Source organism: Gymnoscopelus microlampas (assembly GCF_963454915.1).
Source record: "Gymnoscopelus microlampas genome assembly, chromosome: 1".
NCBI classification, from domain to species: Eukaryota; Metazoa; Chordata; class Actinopteri; order Myctophiformes; family Myctophidae; genus Gymnoscopelus; species Gymnoscopelus microlampas.
This window is the reverse complement of record NC_139962.1, coordinates 32746933-32770164: the sequence shown is the minus strand read 5'-3', so window position 1 is coordinate 32770164 and position 23232 is coordinate 32746933. Positions and strand designations below refer to the sequence as shown.

At 42.8% G+C, this 23232-nt stretch overlaps 1 protein-coding gene across 8 annotated transcripts in view; it reads right to left on the bottom strand.

The window, feature by feature from the left end:
* myo5aa (myosin VAa) overlaps nt 1–23232 on the bottom strand; it is a 102739-nt gene that overhangs the window by 14842 nt on the left and 64665 nt on the right. For 4 of the 8 annotated variants that reach the window (XM_084066044.1, XM_084066045.1, XM_084066047.1 and 1 more), the window contains exons 15-31: nt 22642–22800; nt 21774–21871; nt 19564–19650; nt 18877–18985; nt 17550–17761; nt 16264–16420; nt 14401–14640; nt 12392–12640; nt 10296–10389; nt 9367–9512; nt 8920–9033; nt 8262–8396; nt 7424–7480; nt 6609–6836; nt 4157–4254; nt 3411–3467; nt 1145–1225 (exon numbers count right to left, since the gene is read on the bottom strand). In XM_084066044.1, coding sequence (XP_083922170.1) covers nt 1145–1225; nt 3411–3467; nt 4157–4254; nt 6609–6836; nt 7424–7480; nt 8262–8396; nt 8920–9033; nt 9367–9512; nt 10296–10389; nt 12392–12640; nt 14401–14640; nt 16264–16420; nt 17550–17761; nt 18877–18985; nt 19564–19650; nt 21774–21871; nt 22642–22800 — 2321 coding nt within the window. The remainder of the gene's footprint in view (nt 1–1144; nt 1226–3410; nt 3468–4156; nt 4255–6608; nt 6837–7423; nt 7481–8261; nt 8397–8919; nt 9034–9366; nt 9513–10295; nt 10390–12391; nt 12641–14400; nt 14641–16263; nt 16421–17549; nt 17762–18876; nt 18986–19563; nt 19651–21773; nt 21872–22641; nt 22801–23232) is intronic. The other 4 variants (XM_084066046.1, XM_084066050.1, XM_084066049.1 and 1 more) reach the window with 3 other exon arrangements.

Sequence of the window (23232 nt, the reverse complement as noted above, 5' to 3'; positions counted from 1 at the left end):
AGAGAGTGAGACTGCAAGAGAGTCACACTGCAAGTAGTCTCGTTTAGCCAGACAACTATTCCACAATCTCCGAATGCTATAGAGTCTGGAACTACACATCCCGAAAGCAGAGAAAGGAAGCTGTCATCTGTTCGTCATTTCCGTTCACGGAAATATATTTAAAAATATACTTACATTTCATTTTAGAATTGCCATTTCTGATAAGCAGCAAGTTAAATATGCTTTGATTATTTTTATTTATATTAGGACAAATTTGCACGACTGTAAAGACGAAACGGAAGCGGGAAGGAGGCGTCACATCCGCTTTATCCTCTGATCATTTTCAGAGATTCCTTGCTCCAGACTGTATGATGAAAGCATTTGAAAATTGTGGCTCTGGCTTGTGAGACTACTGTACACTGCAAGAGAGTGACGCTGTAACAGAGTGAGACTGCGATGCCGCTTTTCCACTGCATGGTACAGTACCAACTGGACTCTACTCTTTTTTGTTTTCCATTGTAAATGTAGTACCTGGTACCTTTTTGGTATCACATCCATCAAGGTTCCAAGTGAGCCGAGGCAACACCAAAAGCTGACATGAAACACTGCAGGTTGCCGTCTACAATGTGAAATGAATAAATATTGAGCAACTGCATGGCCTCATTTATCTCCTAAAATGTTATTAGAAGCTGGTTTTGTTGGGCAGCTACTTTGAAGGGGTATTGTCTGCAGTGGAAAACTAAATGTCTGGTACCAAGAGCGAGAGTAGAGCCGATTCAAGGCCTTTTCACATGGGAAGCGACTGACGCGCCTCTCACTTGTAGATTGCCTGCCGTTTACTTGCGGAGCGGTTTTCCGTCTGAGTGTTCACATGAGAAGCGCAGAGCGCCCATGCTGATCCAAGCGAGAAAACAGACGCTCCCTGTCTGAAGAGCCCATCAAGGCGGTACCATGAAGTGGAAAAGCGCTATAAGAGAGTTATGCCTAATTGTTTTATTATGAATTGTGCTTTAGACTGCAAGAGAGGGCCACCGTAAAGAGAGTGAGAAAGTCAGAAATGAAATTCAAAAGGAAAGCATGAGTATAAAATACATCCTCATCCTGTGTGAGAAGGCAACAAATGTCATGCACGCAAAATCTAAAAATGTGGAGAACACGGTTCCACCTGTTGGTTTCCTTTAACCCTTCATAAACCAGCCACAGTTCTCCGTCCTCATTCAGCTTATGGAAGTCTGGAGTGGGGGATCTGAACAGACCCAGAGGGACATGAAAAGCAAAACACACACACACACACACACACACAGGGGGGGGGGGGGGGGGGGGAGGGAGGTGTTGACGGTTAGGCATGATGAGAGTGGACACTGCGTGAGTGGAAATGGTCCGATTACATTCTATTGGTTCTCAAACCTTTTCATTTCAAGTACCCCCATAAACTCTGAGAGTGTACAAATGTTCCATTTGTACACTCTCAGAGTTACAGACCTGTAAGGGTCCATTTGGAACCCCCTCAAGGTCCCTGGACCCGATTTTAAGAACCACTACACTTAGACACTGGTTTAGGGTTGTGTTTTACTATTCATGTGTGCGTGCGTGTATTGAGCCTGTGCGTGGTTAAGGGAGGAATGTGACATTTGGAGGAGGAATATGCAGGGGGGCGGAATGACATTTAACAAATGCTTTTAGACAGAAATAAACAAGAGAAACACAAGAACATTCTATAAGATTAGTGATACATAGGGCAACGTTCTGAGTAGCTCTGATCTGATGAGATTTCTGTCACATCCTGTAAGTAGGAGCATCATGATGTGTTCCACCTCACTGACTATTAACGTTGCTCTCTCAAACAATGAGTGTTGTCTTTCTAATGACTGTGATACATGGTAACTGAGACAGGCAACAGTGCTTACACAATGCAGGGCAGGTTGATCAATGGAAAACAACCAATGGGGGTTAAAGGAAAAATAACATCTACTGTGCATAATAATAGTAAATAAAAATATAAATCTGAAACTTCCCCAAATTATCCATTTTGTCCAAGACGCCTCAGAATGTTGCTATGTATGTATCACTGTCATACTAAATAAAATAAACTAATCTAAAAAAGAATGATGCAGGAAGTATGCAATGCTCATTCAAACTAATTCAACAAACCCTGCTATAGTTACAACAGTGCCAACCCTACCACATGTACCGTATTTGTATACAGTAAGTGACAGTGTGCCTTTGTTTGAACTTCCTTTTTAAATAAAGCCCAGATTAAACAACAACAACCACCGCCACCTTGCCTATGATACAGCCATTCCAAAGCTGCCATGCAGGTGGAAAGGTCAACCCTGTGATTTGCTGGGAATCCACAACCTGGCCTGGGCCCTGTAATGGATCAAAAGGTACTGCGGGAAATGATGTCTCATCCTGGGATCCAGCCTTCCTTAAAATGCTTCCTTCACTGGAATCCATTTTGGGTTTGAGAGACAGCCCTGTAATCCATGCCAAAGCCAACTGTGCCGCATGTCACTTTGGCTAAAAGTTAAGACAGCCATGCTACAGTATACAGTAGTCCCCCCAAAAGATAAATAAAAGCTGAGGGAAAGAAACTTGAAACTTCAGTTGTGAAACCAAATGCACACCGCATTACAATAATTCAACCCCAAATTGATATTTTTTTCTATCTATTGCTTCACTACCATGTGATACCTTGAATTGATGTCTCTCCACACACAGTGAATGAAGACTCCAAAAACTGAGAAAATAAGTTAATAGGGTACCACGTTTAAGAGAAAAACTATATTAACCCATTAAAACCGGGAAAGTGTCCTTTTAGATTTTAGCGTTGGCTATTCAAAAATAGCAGATATACAAGCGCACAGCGTGCTCTTTGTTTTTGATACTGCTGTTAAACTACAATTCATCAAGTATTTTCTTGAATGAAGAAGATTTGTCTCATTTTTGGATTCTCCATTCACCATGGAGGCATGCAAGAAATAAAAAAAAATCTCCATCAATTGAAGGCATCACAGGCTGAGTAATTGATAGAAAAGAAAAGGTAATTTTATGGGTGAAGTATTCCTTTAACACTGGCCAGTGAACACTGCCGCCATCTGTTAGCCAGTAACCATTAGCTCGCTCATCATTTTACATGCTGTTAACACTGGCCAGTGAACAACACCGCCACCATCTGTTAGCTAGAGGTGCTGCATCATTTTTACATGCTGTTAGGGCAGAACCGCTACACAGGCTCTGTCTCCTATTTTGGCATCATCATCATCATCATGCTGTTTAAGCTTCATCCCTGCTATGCAGAGCTAACCAAGCTTTGCTGAATCAGGTACAAAACAAACATTTCTCTGCCATTCTAAGCCACTTGCATTCCTTTCCGTGTTGGTTTTAGTGCTAGCGTGGCCATGATGCACAGGCCACATCTGATTGGTTACCTTAGCCTACTCAGTAGCTCATTGCCTTCCAGCGGTTTACGCAAGAACCTAGGGGATCTGCGCAGAACAGAGAGAAGGGTTCACACTTCACACACACAAACACACACGGGTGCAAGTGCATAAACGCACGTGATTATGTGTAATTGTGATTGTGCAGAAACACAAGCAATAGAGTGCGGCAGGGATGCCGTCTATTTGTAGGCCAACCCGGAAGTTATCTCCACCACGGGTTCACACCGCAAATAATTTTGGATAAAAAACAAACAAACTCTGTAGCAAACAAAGGCTTATGATATTATCGACTTAAACCCTATAAACTTAGATTTTAGCTATTCAAATATCTATTGTATATATATATATATATATCTTTTATTTGTGCCCAAAATAGGGACTTTTTGTTTTTTAACCACATAGAAATTAGTTTAAAAAGCTAATAACAGCTTAAAAATTCTCGGTTGAGATATTAACAGGTACAATTTATGTCAATGAACAAAACCAAAAAACTGGAGAATCCATTGTGAAATCACTTCTGGGTTTTTATGACTACAAACGGCAACAGTCTTATTATCATTATTATTATTATTATTATTCTCACATGAATCAATGCACAGTTAATAAGGAAACAACATTGCAGCTGAATGAAGTACACAGGCTGGGCTGGAAGGTGGGGGTGGGGGGGTTGTTTGAGAGAGAATAAAGTCAACATGTAGAGAAGCAGCTGGGAGGTGCAGGTGGTAACACCGTACCTGTTGGAGTCCTTGAGACCTACGTAGGCTTGCTTGAGTTCATCAGAGCCCTTCAGTTTGGACACATCCACAGCCGGAGAAGGCTCCGTCATGGTCTCCTATGGAGAGACAGAGAGAGAGGAACATGGATGTTGCATTGATTCTGCAACATGTCTGCTACACCCAGACACAAAGTCCATAGTCTTGCATAGCACAGATGATCGTAGATGTCTGCCTACAATGTAAGGGCTAGAACTGGGTGGAAACAATTCAACCATTCTAAAGACAGGGGTCTTCAACAGGGGGTCCTCAGAGTTACTACAGGGGGGTCTCCAAATGTTTGTGTGATAGGACTTTTTTTTTGCATTAATCACTTGGACCCTAGCATCCCTATTCTGAGGGGAACATTAGCCAGAAAATGGCAGATCTGCAAGCACTGCGAGGCGTTGTGAGCTTGTAGATCGGCTATTTTTGGCTAATGTGGTGTAGAAGGAAAAAAAAGAGCAGACCAAGTTGACTAAGTATTGAGGGTTTAAGTGGTTAATGTCTGAAAATACACCTTAATATCAATCCAACATATTAATAGAAAAGATAAGTCAACAAACAAAAAAATATGAATTGACAACACTGTCAAATAAACAAGTCTACGAAACTATGTGCGAAATCTATGAAAAGGTTTAATCTGTAACACAATTTTATACAATATGTAGCGGGGGTCCCTACTTCATCTCTGTCTCGGCTAAGGGGTCATTGGACTGAAAAACGCCAAAGACCCCTGCTCTAAGAAATAACTGCACTGCAGAACCAATAAAAAGACTTTAGAGCGGTCGTTCGTAATAGGACGGTATCAGGATCTGTTTTCAGAGGTGTAGGCGTAGGTTTGTTAGCGTAGATTTTCTCTGTTCTTCTAGCCTCTATTGTACATTCAATTTAGATTTCCCCTGATGATCGGTACTGTAGGTGGAGATCTCCAATCTTCTGTCTGAGCAAGAATAAGCTCATATTTCATCTGTAACGTATTGTGATACCACTTTACAATGCTGCACCATGAACAGTACCATTACCATAAACATGTGGAATTTCATGACGCCAAATGTCTATACAAAACATGCATGTTAATGCATAATAATAATGTGTTTAAATATAAAAAACGCATGCTGTTGTGTCACAGTACATTTGAGAAATCGGTATGTTTGCAAACGTAATGATTAGTCAAATGTACTGTAACATAGGTTACATATTATGTTCCGGTCACCACTGAAAGCTTATTAGCTCAGTGCTGTGCATAGATGGGTCCAATGGTTGCATATTAACGGTGGGAAACTGTAGGCCAGTAGCACTAACAGCCACATTCTAAATCTACAGGACACTCACTGTACAGGAACTCTTTGTGAAATGTGTTCATATCTGTTTGTGAGTGGTTTCTGACACAAAGGCGAGATATGTGGTCAATACACCTGCATGCATGTAAGCCACTCCACTCCACTATGTGTACTACAGTGGTTCTCAACTTTTTTAAGTCAAGGACCCCCAAATTGATATGTATTTGGCTGCCAACGGCCATCTGAAAAGGATCTTTTTCTTTTTTTACATAAACTGTTTTTTTTAAAAAAATCGATATTTAAAAGAAATAGCAGATAAAGCCGTTAAAATGACTGTGATGCTCTATTAACTACTTTTGCTGGGGACCCCATGGAACACCCCCAAGGAAACCTGGTTCCATTTGTGCACTCTCAGACTTAAGTTAACACTGATGATTTTACAGTGTAGATCAAATGGGTGTCCGTGGCCAAATGCGAATCAAACTGGGGGTCATTGAAATTAAAAAGGTTGAGAATCAGAGGTTTGCTGTACTGTACCTTCTCATCCTGATGGACAGCATGTGAAGAGAGAGGAGACAGCTCAGTTAGACACAAACACCTGAAAGCTGTGAACAGTTGATCCTTCTAAAAACTAAACAGCAGCTGCTGGTGGAGGCGGTCTAATTTGACATTATCACTATTTATCTAAAGCTGCTGCAAGTGATGGTTTTTGAAAAAAGAATAAAAAAAGTTTCCGTAACAGGTCTCCCTATCTATCCAGCTATTTGGCAAACGAAAATACGCTAACCACACACTTCAATTTGATAGTGTTCCAGTTTCAATTTTGTCTGCCAAGTTTTTGCATCATTATTTCCAATTTCACTTGTTTATCCTGTAGGAGTTCTCTCTTCTGATTGGATAAAATTTGTACTGTATCACAACCTGGAAATGTATTATCTGTTTACTAAAGAGCTGGAGAGAAAGGGAGACCCCTGTTACTGAACAAACACTATAACAATGATTGTTATAGGAATACAGAGCTATTTAATACTTATTTCAACAAATACATATCACTTGCAGTAACTAAGCAAAACAATGTAACCTAAAAATGACTACAATACCCAGAATGCTTCACACACTAACAGCAAAAGGTGGCGAGAGGCGGTGTGTACCTTGTGCTGCATGGCCTCCTTCTGGCTGACCAGCTGGGAGCGTAGGATCAGAACCTCCTCCTTGCGCACGTCCAGCTCCTCACAGGAGGAGTTGAGCTGGTCCAGGAGAACCTTGTAGGCCGGAGAGCCCGGCGCTCCTGCTCCCGCACCTGCGTTACCCAGCAGGCTTTGCCTCATCTCCGTCAGGTTATGCTTGAGCTTCTTGTTCTCAGACTCCAGCTCCTGGCGCTGAGGGGGGAGAATGTGGTCATGATTGGGGGTAGCGAATAAGCCTTTTGTCGATGTTGCTTTTTGTTTATCAATTTCTCCACAATGTATTCATTATCAAATCCCCCCCGACTTAGTCAACAAAGATTCTGTTAGTTTAGATTCTACTCTAGATATAACCCTTTAATTCTACAAGTCTATAACTTTCAGTAGCCATTGTGAATTCAAAATGACAATGTTCAGTTCTCAACCTCATCAAACTGAAAATGCTGATCTCTGCATGATTGTAGCATATGCAGCAACAACACATTTACAGATTTATTGATTAAAACTTCCTAAATGACCGTCAGTCGACTTAAATGTATTAAGTCGAGGACAGCCCTACTACTGTACACCAGTCAGAGTGTAGCAAGTAGCCATCAAAACATCGAATGTGCTTCATGAACACAGCAGCATACCAAGCAGAGAGACCATGCTCTGATAATGACAGGTAGCACTGAGAAAATACTGCTTCGTTTAGCGATCACCACTTAGCATCTCCAGTCAGTTTGGAATAGACTACATATATTTATGAGCCTCCACTGTTCGTCTCAGCTTTAATAGCTCACCTTCAGGGATTCATACTCCAGCTCCGCCCCACGGGCCTTCTTATGCTCTGCATCATCCTGAAATGGGGGATAAAATACATTTAAAAATCCAGTGAACTGAAAAAAAAAGTTTAAAAAAGTTAAAAGGGACTCAACCATGAATATGCATGCATGTTCCGACCTCAACCCCAAATAACCCAGTGTAACCAAATCTCAAGTTCCAGATCTTTAGAAATGTACACTAACATCACTTGTGAACAGTGTAAGTGCTCAGGCTCTAGACCCGTGCATCTCTAGTGTACAGTGCAAGTACCCTGGCACCAGACCCGTGCATCACACTAGTGAACAGTGGAAGTACAGTACCCTGGCTATAGACCCATGCATCACTAGTGTAGAGTGTACAGTAGTACACCCGTGCATCACTAGTGTACAGTATACTGTAAGTACCCTGGCTCTAGACCCGCCACGCGTCCATGGGCGCAGATAGCGGGTGGGGTGGGTGGGATACGTCCCACCCAGTTCCATAGCGACCCCAATCCATCCCCCCCACTTTTAAAAAGAGAGAACAAACAACAAAACAAAAGACCTCTGATGAGCGCAATCACAGACAACTAAACATTTGGTGTCCTTATTTAGACCCTGTGCATCACTAGTGTACAGTATAAGTACCCTGGACCTGTGCATCACTAGTGTACAGTATAAGTACCCTGCACCCGTGCATCCCTAGTGTACAGTATAAGTACCCTGGACCCGTACATCACTAGTGCACAGTATAAGTACCCTGGACACGTGCTAATAGTGTACAGTACAAGTACCCTGGCAACTAGACCCGTGCATCACTAGTGTACAGTATAAGTACCCTGGCTCTAGCCCGCTGGAACTGGTCTTCTTTGCTTTCTAGCTCGTTGCGGAGTGACTGGTTGTCTTGCTCCAGTCCTGTGAGGCGCTTCTGCAGCTTGAGGGTTAATGAGGTATCCATTCCACGAGTCACATCCTGAAACACACAAACATGAGGCATCGCGTTAGTTCATGCAGGTCACGGGAGTCACATACGCCTCAGCTGTTATCAGCTGTCAGTCTACCGATTCTTTTCTACACACCAATCACACCTCATTCCCTCAACAAGGCGGTCACGCTGGTGCTGCTGCTGGCAAAGCTTGCCTCCACCACCTCAGCCTCCACCTTATAGTTTAGAGTCTTGCATTACTCAAAACGTTAAAGTTAATGTTAAACTGAAATTCATGTGTGCATGGCTCTTAAGTAAACTGAAATTCAATGTTTGCCTGACTGAAATACTGTTAGCAAGAGTACCATGCATTTACATACAGAGTTTAAATACATGTACACACACTGTACATTTAGAAGCACATTATTTACACTCTGTGTAATTATCATAATGAACCAAGTTTTCCAATTCTCCAAAAAGGGCTCCCTGAGCGCTGATGCTAGTGTGACTATACAAAAGTTTTCTTCCCCAGAGAGAAAACGCCAGCAACAAGCCCCGGCCACTCCATTACCTCGGCGGTGCGGGAGCCGTCTTCCGATTCTGCGAATTCTGAGTTGTAGGTGCACTCTGATTCGTTGCTGCTGTGTGTGGAGTCTGTTCTCCTGTGGCCAGGCTTGGGGGGGTTCTAGATGGTCGGAGTCAAAGAGAGTACATTTAATTGTACATACATTGTTTGTTTTGATTGTTTTGTTCCACTTTGCTTTGGCAATGTAAACGTATGTTTTCTCATGCAATTAAAGCTGCTTTGAATTGAATTAAGTAAAAAAACGTGAATGCCCACTTACACTACCCTCCCATATCTTATACATAGTTGTGTGTCAATGTCATGCACCGAAAGATTGCTGATCTACAAACTCACAACGCGTCGAGAGCTTGTTGGTCGGCTATTTTTAGTCCTCACACATATAGTAATACAAACGTGTGTATGTGTGTGTGCGTGCGTGTGTGTCCATCTCACCGAGAGAGCTATGTCCTCTTTCAAGTCGTCGTATTTCTCTTCGAGGCGACGGTGTTCCGCCAGAAGATTCTGGTAGCGTGATCGTTCCTCGTTCAGGTCCGTCTCCAGCTGCTGCGTCTCCTCCGCTATCGCACGTGCCATTTTGGCTAATGTAGAGAAAGGGTGGAGGAGGAGGGAAAGACGGAGAAATTGTTGCTAAAACATCGCTACATTTAATGCTGGTTCACAATAATGGTGATCTGTGTACATCAGCTGTTAATTTAAACTTGTGTTGGCATGTCTCATCATGAGCAAACTACAGGTCATGAAGGATCGTGTAACTAGCATAACGTTGCTTTCGGGGGAGAAACCTCTTATCTCCATGTTTTAACCTTTTTGTGTTTTTTACTTTTTTCGTAATTTAACGCCCTACTTGATCATACTACAGCGTCACACAAAAGTAGCAGAAGCTTCACGCCGCGTTTTCAGCTTGTAGATCTGCTACTTTTGCTATTTTTGAATTTGAATCCAGAACATGTACAGTTTTGGACATAATGAGCTTTCCACCCGGCAGAGACGATAAACAGAAAACAATTCAATAAAGTGAAAACTCTGTCGGGAAAACAAAGAGGACCTCCTGCTCACATTATGTATTACGAGTGGCACACAAATACATGAAAGTATACTAATACTTATTTACCACTGTATATATACTGAATGCACATACGTGAAATTTTTCCTCTGCATACTAGCCATCCAAACTATTAGGAGCAGTGAGCACTATTAGTACAGCACTCGGGGAGCAGTTAGGGGTTAAGTGTTGCTCGGGTGGGGCACAGTGGTAAAGTGGCGTCTATACAAACACAAATGGCGTGGGTTCGGGGGAGAGTAAGTCGGGCGGGGAGGGTGATATTTGTCCCCCTACGGGCTGGGGCGGCAACTCGACCTACCTGTCATCTGTTGACCCTGTTCCTGAATCAGTCGGTTCAAATCGTTCTTGTCCGTCTTCAACAGCCCATTCTGTTCCTTCAGCTCTGCTACCATCTGTACACACACACACACACACACACACACACACACACACACACAATAATGGTTAACGTGTGTCCAATGTAAAGGTGGAACCTGTCAACATGTTTAATGTGACACCGCTAGTGCAAGCTGTTTCACAGTACTACAGTAACACTGCCCCATTTCTATTGTACACCTACGGTCATTCATAAGTTCACCTACAACCCATCTATCAGGTTACTACTGGGTGGGGTCTACTCTGCGTGCGCACACACATCTAGTTAAACGGCTGAGGAGCTTTGATTTGGTTTGCATCACGTGTTTGAGAAGGGAAGAAAAATCATTATCAAGCTTCAATGAAAAGAAAAACTAAACAAAAAGCAAGACAAAATAGGGGACAAATGTAGACTGCAAGGTTTCAGGAGGATACTACTCTACTCATCTAACCTGGGCACACACACACATACACACTTTAGAGCAGTGGTTCTCAAAGTGAGGTCAGGGTACCCCGAGGGGTCCTTGAGAGGGTCCCAGGGGGTCCTTGTACACTATGGGGGTCCGTCCGCTGATATTCATATCAAAGCGGGGGTCCTTGAAATTAAAACGTTTGAGAAGTACTGCACTTGAGACAATGGCCATTGATAACTCACTAGTCTATCTCCTGCGCTCACCTGCCCCAGCACAATTACCCCTGGATCTCTCTGGCCCCTGAATAAAAAGGGACACATTGTTTTTGTCCGATGCCAAAACGTGTCAGCATGGCATTTAATATTGTATACTGGGGACACTTTAGATAAACAGGAACATTCAACTTTAATGCAATTGAGATTTGTTTTATAGCTATCATCAGTCTTAATAGAAAGAGGAATACATTTAAGTGGAATAATAGCAGATACTGTATGAGATGTAAGAGAGAGAAGAGGGCGGTGGGGGGGGGGGGTAATTATCCAATTTTATTTCATTTCTTTATTCGAACTTTCCGGTGGTGAACCCACTTTAACCCATTAAAACCGGGAAAGCATCCGTGTCATTTTAGATTTTAGCGTTGGCTATTAAAAAATAGCAGATAAACAAGCTCACATCTTGTGCATCTGTTATTTTTGAACATTTTTGAAAAATCTTGAATATGTAAGAACCAGTGATGTACTGTAGAAGGCATTTGTAGGCCTTAGGTCTTAATGGGTTAACTTAAAATCCACTACTTCTGCAGCTAATATTCATGTTGCCATGAAAAAGTCATAGATGTTAGAATTTCATCTTGAAAACAATCTTTTCCTCCAGGGTCTATTTTCTGGCTGAGACATGAATTCAATCCACACCTCCTTGTACTTTGTGTCTCCTGTGATAATGGTTGGTGGTGAAAAGAACATAATCCCTCGCCCACAAACACTGCCCCTGTGTTTGTTGGAGTGCCTGGTACTGTATTAGAGACACACCTGGTCACCCTCGCTTTGACTGCAATTCCTTCAAAAGCTCAATTATCTTCATAAATCAGTGGATGTGGATCTCGGGCCCCACATGGGGGCTGTGTGGCTCCAATGTGGATCTTGGACCTCATGTGGCCAGCCTGTGACATCAATCATCTATGACAGTCAGTTGTCTATGATGATCTATGACGTACAGTACGACCCCAAATTTGAGCAAGCTTTCAGCCTGATGACCAAGCATAGCATTCACAAGTCCTGGGAACAAGTCCCCAGGACTTTCTTCTTTTATCTTTAATGTCTTACTGTACCTCGTGCCGTTTACATTTCTGACTAATACAGTATTCAATCAATGAATCAATGAGAGCCGCTTTGACTTCCATTATAAAAGTTATAAATGGAATAAAGGCTCCCATCTTTACGAGGTGATCTGCAGTTACAAACTGAACCAGAGAAACAGAGGGAAAGATACCGGAAGAGATGGAGGTATAGAGAGATGGGCATGATTTCCAGAAGTTCTGAGTAGGGACACAGGACTGAAAAAAACGGAGAATCACAAAGAGAGACAGACAGTGAAGACAGAGGAAGCAGAGCGTGTGTGCATAGTCTACCTTCTCCATCTCGTCCCTGTATTTCTGAGCCCAGTCCTCGATGGTTTTCTTCTCCTTCTGGGTGGTGCTCAGCTCCTTCCTCAGCCTCTCCAGCTCCTCCTCCAGCGTCAGCACGCGGTTGGATTTGTTCTTCGCCTCCTCCTCGGCCCCGCGCAAGCGATTCAGCTCGCCGCGCATTCGCTCGCTCTCCACCCTGTCCGTGCTCTCCTGGGCCGTCAGCTTCTCGATGACCGCACGATTATCTTTGTTCTGGTGGTGGGAAGGATGGAAGATGAGGCAGAGATGATTTAGACCAGTGGTTCTCAAGCATGTTTTTAATTTTAAGGAGCCCCATAACTTGAGTGGGGTCCATTTATAGACTCTCAGGCCCATTTCCCACCGGTTCGGTTCTTTTTTCCCACCTAATTTTGTTTCCACTGAAAATGAATTGGTTCAGAACCCTAAAAGTTGGTTCGGAACTGGAACCAAAAAATATTTTTTTTACTGTTTTTCTTGCCCTGAACTTGGGAACCAAAGTGGGCGTGTCACTATTCTACTAGTCTCGCGTAGCCAGACAACTATTCCACACCCTCCGAATGCTTTATAGAGTCCGGAACTACACCTCCCAAAATCCGAAGCAGGAAGCTGTCATCTGTTCGTCATTTCTGCTCTCGAAAATATATTTTTAGCGGTGCCAACCGCTCTATACGTGGCTTTGTCTCCGTGTCTGTGTGTATGAGCCTGGGATGAGCACGGCAAAGAAGCAACACATACAAACACACGCACACACACACACACACACACACACACACACACGGACTTGGAGATTGCCTATGCCATCTCTCCTCTCATTTGCCACACGTGCCACCGGTTATCAAAGAGGGGTCCAGGGACCCCCAGGGACGTCCGCCCGTATGAGCACGGGATTTTAAACAGCTATAACTCCAGTTTGCAGCATGCCACCAAGTCCAAATTTGGTATGTGGACTTAGACCACCAATACGGGCCGAGCATGAATTGCTCAAGCCCCGCCCCCTTTGTCTTCCCATTGGCTGGCCTTTAAACAGCCATAACTCAAGTTCGCAGCATGCTACGGACTACACATTTTGGACATGGACTAAAACCACCAATAGGGACAAACTGTAATTACTTAAGCCCCACCCCCTCTGTCTATACGTGGCTTTGTCTCCGTGGGTTGGGCTTTAAACAGCCATTATTCCAGTTTGCAGCATGCTACCAAGTACAAATTTGGTAAGTGGACTCAGACCACCAATAGGGACGAACTGAAATGAGTTAAGCCCCGCCCCAAAGGCACCGCTTCCTTCACACAGGGTGTGATTTTTAAATATCTTTAGACTTTATTTTTGAATATTTTTGAATACATTATACCATAATAATAAACCATAATAAGCAGAAAGCTATGCTTTGATTAGGCCTGGAATCGGGCGCCTAAAACTGGTGCTTAAAACTCGTGGAAACGCAAGCCGGTTCGCGTCCGGTTCCATGAAAGCACCAAGGTTCTTTTGGTGGAAAAGGGGCCTCAGAGTTACATACCTGTAACTGTGAGAACCACAGATTTAAACCCAATATCCTAATGATTGTTAAAGGTGCTGAAAGTGATATTCTTTTTAGTTAAAATCACTTTTTTTCCTCTCTTTTATTTTTTTTTACCATATTCCGATCATAATCATTTCTAGAATGTTTGTTCAGTAACATGGTTATACCCATCTCTTTATTAAACAGAAAATACCTGAAAATGTATTTTCTGTTTACTAAAGAGCTGGAGACAGGGAGACCCCTGTTACCGAGTAAACACTCTAGTCTATAGCAAAGATTATTATCAGAATATACAATAGGACTTAACATTTTGAACAAACAAACAACAACAACAAATTTCATTTATTTAACACGTATTTAAACAAATTCTTACAGTACAGCCCCTTTAAGCTGTGGGCTGTACTGGTGCAGCCAAAAGACACAGTAACATGACACTGAAGAATTGGTGCGACAAGGTACTGTATAACAGCTCACCTGCTCGTCGATCTTCCTCTGCAGTTGCATGATCTTGTTCTCCATGCCGACGTTCAGCTTCTTGAAGTGCTCGACCGAGCGCGCCTCGATCTTCAGCTTCTTCAGCTCGCGCTTGGCGATCAACCGCCTCACGCAGCACTGCAGGTAGACGACGGCCCTTAGGGCACGCTTGCACCAGCGTCGCGCCAGCATGCCGCGCGCATACTTTTGAATGATAATTGCCTTGGTGTTCCTCAGTAGCTACATGGAGAAGGAGAGATGGACAGGAGTCAAGTTACACAGATGTGCCGCCAGGACATGATTGCAATTACCTCTCTTTGTCAGGAAAGTAAGACAATGGACATAAAACCTAGATATCTTACCTGTAATCCATTAAGACCGGGAACGCATCTGTGTCATTTCAAGATTTCTTTGGCTATTCAAAAATAGCAGATCTACAAGCTATTTTTTTTTAAACTCAAATATTTGCTTCAGGGGGTCCCTGGAACTAAATATGAACTGAATTTGAGATGGGGGCTGGCGGGCAAATACATACAGTACAATTCCTGTTGTTTGGTTGCTATATCAGTGGTGCTCCAACTTTTTCATGTCAAGGACCTCCAAAATGATATGCATTCATTTTGGCAAGGGATCCCCATCTCAGAATATGTTGTTCCAGGGACCCCCCAGAAGCAAAGATTGGAGTTACAAATGCTCGCTTAAAACATGATATATATTCAAAGATTTGCACAAATTGTCAAGATTTTTCAAAAATAGCAGATCTACAAGCTCATTTGAATAGCCAAAGAAATCTTAAAATGACACAGATGCTTTCCCGGTCTTAATAGATTAAAGGAGAAATCCGGTCATTTTAAGTGTTATGTTTGATGTGTGTCAAATCACTTACCAACGTATAAATGAAAATCGCGTAAATCCACAGAGCCCCCTATCGACCCCCACCGTTGTCATTGTAGGAGGATATAGAATAGCCCAAATTCGCCTATTTTAACCAATGCAAAGTCTGTTTTTTTGCTTCTAGTACTCATTGTTGAGTCCCATGATAATGTAACAGGCGCTAAAACTCCCGACAAGCTAACGGCTAATAACAAACGAGCTAACGCTGGGGCTGCTTATCTCTCTGAATGGCAGCCCCAGGTTGCCAGGTCGGGAGAGAAACCAGCAACCAGCATTAGCTCGTTCTGTTATTAGCCGTTAGCTTGTCGGGAGTTTTAGCGCCTGTTACATTATCATGGGACTCAACAATGAGTACTAGAAGCAAAAAAACAGACTTTGCATTGGTTAAAATAGGCGAATTTGGGCTATTCTATATCCTCCTACAATGACAACGGTGGGGGTCGATAGGGGGCTCTGTGGATTTACGCGATTTTCATTTATACGTTGGTAAGTGATTTGACACACATCAAACATAACACTTAAAATGACCGGATTTCTCCTTTAAAGTAGTAATGTACCTTCTAGCAAATCATGCTAAATACAAGCAACATATTGTTTAAGTTTTTTTTTTCCCATAAATGGCATTCAGTAGGCATATACAGTCTGAAATACATGAATAAAAATAATATACTGTAAATAGATTGTGTCGTTCATCCTGCTGTGTTAGCATATTCCAATAATTCTAAACACCACCTGCACAATCGCTTCAATAAACTACCCCCCCCCCCCCCCTCCAAAAAAAAATCATGTCACTTTGAACTGGTAGATCATGTATTTTCGATTAAGTGGTTCATATATTAGACTGAAATAATTGTGGAATTGCTCATCTAGCTTGCTCAGCTGTGGGTGCATGTGCGTGTATATGTGGGTGTGCGCTCGTGCGTGCGTGTGTCAGTGCACGCGCGTGTGTGTGTGCGTGTGCGGTCTTACCCTCTGGTACTTCTGCCTCGCCATGTAAGCTCTGAGGATGGTCTGCATGATGAGGGCAGCAGCCTGCTTCTGCCTGTATATCTTCCTCTGCACGTACATCCTCTGCCATTTCTGGATGGTGATGGCTGCCCGCGTACGTCGCATGAACTTCACCAGGCTGGGATGGGAACGGGGGGGGATGTTAGGTTGAATAACAGGATGGGGTGAGGGGAGGTGGGGTGATGGTGTAGGAGTGTTGAGGGTGTTTGGTTGGGGGGGATAAAAGTGGGGGTGGGGTGGATAAAGTGAGTGATGAGGAGATGGATGGGAGAGAATTCCACAGAAATGTGTTTTTTTTACATCTTCCCTTAACACAATTTTAGTCACTCTCTAGACTCTGCTCTTGACACTTAAGTTAATACAGACCGTTTATGTTGTCGCGTTCCAAAATAACCTCTGGGCTATTAGGACCACGGCAGCATTAGTTTTGGAGCGGTACATCCTTTTTATGTTTTATGTAACTGAATTCTGGGATTACGGGAAGACTACTAAAATGGATGTTACACAGACAGACTTTAATGCCATTTACCCAGAATTGCCCCATTTATTTTGCTCAGAATAGCTTTGGTTTGATGTCCTTTTCAAAATGCTCGGTAACAGATTGAATTTGATGCTACACTACGTCCAAATCACTGGGACGCAACAATCAAATGGGTGTCCTGTCCTCACACTAGTGGTCAAATAAGGCCACGTTGAGTCTCTCTCAGCTCTTTCTTTGTCTACTGTCCCCCATATGAGACGCTGTTGTGCTCCTACTATGTCTTTAACCATTTTGTTGCTGTCGGGCAGAAACCTCTTATCTCCATACTCTAACTTTTGGTAAATTAAGGCCCCACTTGATCATACTACAGCGTCACACAAGCGTATGGAAAGTATCAGATCAACAAGCTTGCGAGCTTGTAGATCTGATACTTTTGCTATTTTTGAATTTGAACAGTTTTGGACATAGGTTTCCACCCGACGATTTAAACTCTATATACTTCGTTCATATTTTTCCTCTATACCAAATCTCTTCACCGAAAATAGCCTATCTACAAGCTCACAACGCGTCACGCTGCGTCGTGTTGTGAACTTTGTAGATCTGCTATTTTTGCCAAATGTTTGCCTATTATGAGAAGTCCAGAATTAGGAACTCTACGGTTCATGTGGTTAATATGTCTTTGCTTCAATGTCAGGCACGCCAAAAGGAACCAATTGTGATTGGCTAACTGGGTGCTGATTGGCAGGGTATTGTGGCCTGTACTCACCGGCGGGCCTGGTATCCTCTGGTGAACCTCTGGATGGTGATGCTGGCATGGCGCTGGCGGAGGTACTTCTTGCGCGCCAAATAGCAGCGGATTGTTTTCTGGATGCGGATGCAAGCGGCGCGCAGCTTGTCCGCTCTCAGCTTCTCCAGGTAGGCGACCTGGCCGGCCCTGAAGAATATCTTGGTCTTACCAAACTGGTATTTATCCTGGTCCTACGGACGGACAGACAGACAGACAGACAGACAGACAGACAGACAGACATGGAGAGAGAGAGAGAGAGAGAGAATAAAGGCTAGTACCCAGGGCAGGAATTTCACAGAGGCTATGAAGGCCATGGCCTCCGTTGCCTTTACGTTTGGCCTTCTGCACTTGAAAATATTATATCGTTGCTGCCGGGCAGAAACCTCTTATCTCCATATTCTAACTTTTTGTGTTTTTTTTCATAAGTTAATGCCCTACTTGAACATACTACAGCGTCACACAAAAGCATCAAAAGTAGCAGATCCACAAGCTCGGGTGGGCAGTGTGCATTTTCAGAGCATGTTTATTTTAAATCATTCAAACGCTTGTGTTTCGGCTTGGATCAATGAACTAACATAGTATACTTTGAGTATTTATTTAGCAGTATCAAAATGAAAACTAATCTTTAAAGCTTTTAAAGAAGAAAATAGCAGGAATCTTTAACAACACATTGACTGCCAATCGCGTAGATCTACGCCAACCGATTTAAAGCCGCAGCGTGCCAGTCGCGTAGATCTACGAGACTCGCAAATCCCATGTTAAATCGAACAAGTGCACTTTCCAGATTTTTTTTCGAGCCCTTCCGGTTCCGGGGGCCGACCGGAAACGAAATAAAACTGGTTCCGTTTTTTTGTCCCGCCTCCGTTTCCTGTCTAGGAATCAACTTTGCAAGCGGTTATCTCAGCTGTGGTTTTCCTCACCGCATCCACCAGTCTAACGTTATCGTCTGTAACTTCAAAATGGAGGATCGGTTCGCATCACAGTTTTCACTGTTTGTTTTTCACGGATCCCGTGTTTGTGTCGAACCAAATGAACGCGGATTTTAAACGGATTTAGCGGGGGCTATGGCGACATGAAAAAAACAAAAAAACAACAAAAAGAGCTTGGCACTGGTGAGTACATTATGAGATTAACCTCTGGCGTTCAATGTGTTGTTAATTTACATGCATTATTTAACATATTAATGTTATATTATTATTACAATCTTAAGTGTTTTTCCAATTATTTGGGGGCCCACTTGGAATATCCGTGAGTTTAGGTAAAAGAGAACAAAATGACTAATTCAATATCCATCCTCCTGTCTGACCTCTACTAGTTTCTCCAGAACGTTCCTGCAGGTCAGCCTCTTATCAGGAAGAACGTCCTTCTGTTTCATCAGCACTCTGTAACGGCTGAAGAACTCCTGGTAGGTCCACCTGACACACACACACACATACACACACACACACACACACACACACACACACACACACACACACACACACACACACACACACACACACACACACACACACACACACACACACACACACACACACACACACACACACACACACACACACACACACACACACACACACACACACACACACAAGAGATGAGACAAAATCTTAACAAGTGTCAACAACTTCAACAGTGGTTCTCAAACGTTTTCATGTCAAGGACCCCAAAATTGATATGTATTTGGCTGCGGACCCCAATCTGAAAAGGTTTTGTACCAGGGACCCCCAGAAGAGAAGATTTATGTTAACTAAACAAAATGATTCAACATTTTCCAAATACTTTTTTTCCACCAAAATGTTCAAAAATAGCAGAGCTTGTACATCTGCTATTTCAAATTAAATAGTCAAGGTAACACATTTTTCTGGGGACGCCCTGGAACCCCTCCAAGGACCCCTGGGGGTCCCTGGACCCCACTTTGAGAACCACAGTGTTACCTTTAAAGTTCAAACATACTTTAAACCAATGTTTTTGACCTTGAGTGTTATCCTACCTGGATGGGAATCCAGCAGCTGAGATGCGGATAGTCTCCAGGACACCACAGGCTCTGAGCTGCTGTACCGCACGCTTTGGATCAAACCTGCAAATACACACATACTATCAATATCACACACACTCAACTTCCAACTGGGGCTTGCACATATGCACATATGCACACCTCAGTCTACTCTACAGCAATACCAGTGGTGTGTTCTACCGTGGTACGCTGTATACGCAGTGTGGCCTGTAGATTTTTTTTCTGTGCCATCGTATACATCCAAAAACGGTTCGAGGCGTCGTATCGGATACGTTGATACGCATCTGATACGCTGCACGCAGGAGGTCTGGGCTGGGGGGCAGCAATACAATCAGCAAGAATGTGGTCTGTCTGACTGGTGACTGCTATTATGTCTGATAAGCCTAATCAGCATTTATTTATAACAATCCTTGCACTCTTCCATGGTATTATTAATCCATGTTTTGCATTGAAAATGCATCTAAGGCTAAAATCAGTGGTTGAGTTACAGGGTGATTAACATTAGAAACAGTAGAAAATCAGTACAAAGCATACTGTAATTGTACTCAGTGTTACTGTGAAACTGGGCCTGAGTGGGCCTGGCGGAGTCTGTGCGGGGCCGAAACGCGCGCGGAGCACACACAATTTTGTTGCATTAATTAATTATATATGCGCGTGTGTGCCGTGCGTGTGGGAGGAACTAGGGAGGGAATAGTTATAGTATACCCTCCAAAAAAATCTAGAACACACCACTGAGCAATACTATTATCATTTGTTCACTAATACTTCTTCTGTCTCTGGTTTAGTGTCTACACTGCCTTGCTGGTTGGCTCTGCTGCTCTGGTCCATGGCTAGACACTCACCTGTGCTGTATTCATTGTGATTACTCTGACTGCCCCTCCCTGTCCCAGCCTCATGCTTGATTAGGGCCTCAGGCTATAGACGGATTTCCGCGCGACGTCATCACAGAGCAGAATGCGCAATCTGCGCATGCCCGGGTGAAAGGCGCGTTCGAAAATACAGCCCTGAGCGGCAGTGAGCGCACTGGCCAATACAAACTAATAGGCGAGTGTGCTCCGGTGCGTAATTTCCAAACGCACCCATAGGCTTCCCCCTCCTCTGCGCGGTCATATTCCTCTCATGTTTACTAACAGGAAACCCGTCTATAAAGAGGAGCTTTTGCGAATCTCAGTACCTCCCCAGCAGAGAACACCTGAGTTATGAGATTCCATAGTTCATTTGTATTTCTCTTTCAGTTATGATGGGCTTGGTTGTAAGTATTGTTTGGCGTTTTTCTTTACTGTTAGTTTTGTTTGTTTTGGTAGTTTATGGGAGTCTGGTGAGACGACGAGCACATAGAGCTTGGCTCACCAGACTCTCTACTTTTTGATTTTGGCCAGCCCATCTGTTGTTAGGATTTTTCACCTGCAGTTACACTTAGTAATTTGAGTGGAAAGAAATAAAGACACTTGATGTGTTATTTTTAAGATAAAATTCATTATACTTAAGACCTGACTTTGTCCTGTCATTATATTGTAGCCCTTTTGTCCTGTCATTATATTGTAGCCCTTTGGTGGTTGAGCCAAGTTTAAAGGGCCGTAACATAATTTGGGGGCAGTAAAGGAAAAAAAGTTTAACTATCAACACCTTAAGTCAGTCTAACTACTGGCATGTTCGTAGTGGAGTACGAACTGAGTTCAACTGCCAGTAATCCAAAAAGCGATAAGGATAAAGCGATTCAAAACACAAAAGTACACACAGACGTAAAAGGTCAACAGTTAACTTAATCAAAATAAGAGGTCTGCCGTTCCATTAAGTGTATTTTATAGTTTCCTCCACCAGTAGTGAGGTTTTAAGTTAAGGCTCTTCATCAGCTGAGTCAACATGAGTCAGCTGAAAGTGTCACTACTGGTGCAGGGAACAATACATTACACTTCAGGGAACGAATATGAGTAGCTCTTTCAATGTTTTACTATTTTCTTTTTGTCCAGCACCTGCCTTGAATGGTTTGGGATATGCGCATCTGCCTTTGCGTCGTTTACCAATGAACATAATCCCAAACCCCTCTCTGTGTGTGTCCTATTTGTTTTGTTTTTTTACACTCTTGCTGTAAAACACTTTGTAGAATTTCACGAATTGTGCTCAATTGATTCAATAAATGGGATAGACAATACTGTAGGAGAATTCCTAAATGAGAGCAGACTCACGAGAAGGGCAGTTTGAAGTCGTTCGGTTTGATGCAGCGCACATAGTGGGGTGTCGTAGCGTTCAGTGTCTCCATCAACATTGCAAGAGAGTTACGGAACTACAGGAGGGGAGAGAACAAGTTTAAGACAGCCATTATCACCATCACGTTAAATTTGAACTTTAAGTAACAGTTTTCCACCCGACAGACGATAATGCAATCAAATCAAAAGAGGGCGGGCTGGGTGCTGCTGCTGCCATGTGACTGAAGTTATCAAAATGTCTCCTCCCATTATAGATGACGCTGTTTAAGGCCCATAAGACACAGGTCCACTGGCAGCCATAAAACTGAGCATTCTTCTGAAATGTAGCTGAAGTTGTGCTAAAAGGTTTATAGCCCTGTGATGTCACTTGGAGTAAAAAAAAATTGAGTGTGAGAAATAAAACTTTACTTCGTGATTCATAGCCACTATCCTGAGATGTTATGACATTGTTCACTGTGTTTCCGGCAAAATATCGATCTCGACTCGACTTCAGAAAATATGAATTAAGTACAGTAATGTAGTAGGCCACAGACTATACGTGTGTCAGGTCAACGTTTGCCTGTGAAAAGCATCATGGGAAAACAGAAAAGGCAGAAACATAAATATTGTTGTTTCTATGTATTATTTATATATACAGTTTTGTATGTACTGATGATGAAGTGAGTACAATGGACCACAATGGAAACTAGCACAAGCAAAGTTTTTTTTTAGCATAGTTTTTTTTTTAACTGTACTGCCATACTGTTTTCAAACAGTTTTTGATGGGGGGCCTGCGGCCATAATATATATTAATTAATGTGAAGGACCACTGATTTAAAAGCAATAAAACAAACTCTAACTACTGTACCTGGCAGCCAACAGTCTTCTTGTGGTCCTTGCTGGTAGTCCCCGTCCGGCTCTTCTCAGGTTTGACACTGAGGCGCGTGCGTCCCCCAGCACCGGGGGTCTGACCAGTGGGACTGGTGGCCTTCTCCTCATCTTGAAACAGCTCCATCAGCAGGTTAAACTGGGAACAGCAGCCAGCAGACAGACAACTGTGACTGCTAGGCATGGACCTACTGTATAGTAATTATACTTAATTAACTTACTGGCCACTGGAAAGGAAAGGCATTTTAGCATTTATTTTTGTAAATCAATAATGCTAGTATCTTATGAAATCATGTCTTCATTATAAAATACTATATTAATAAACACCCTCTTAACGTTATGGTACTTACCATGAATACTTGCATATATGCTTACGAAGCATGACTGCAGGTGCATTTTTAACAAGTCAAGACAATTAGTTTTTTTTTTTCAGTGCCAAACTTTAAAATCTTCTGCAAAGGTTTTGAGCTGATAAGTGGTTAGTTACTGGCAGATTTGTATTGGTTAAAATCAGTCATCAAAGAAGTTATTAAAAGTTAATAAATGTTATGTTTAAAATAAAGGTTATCAG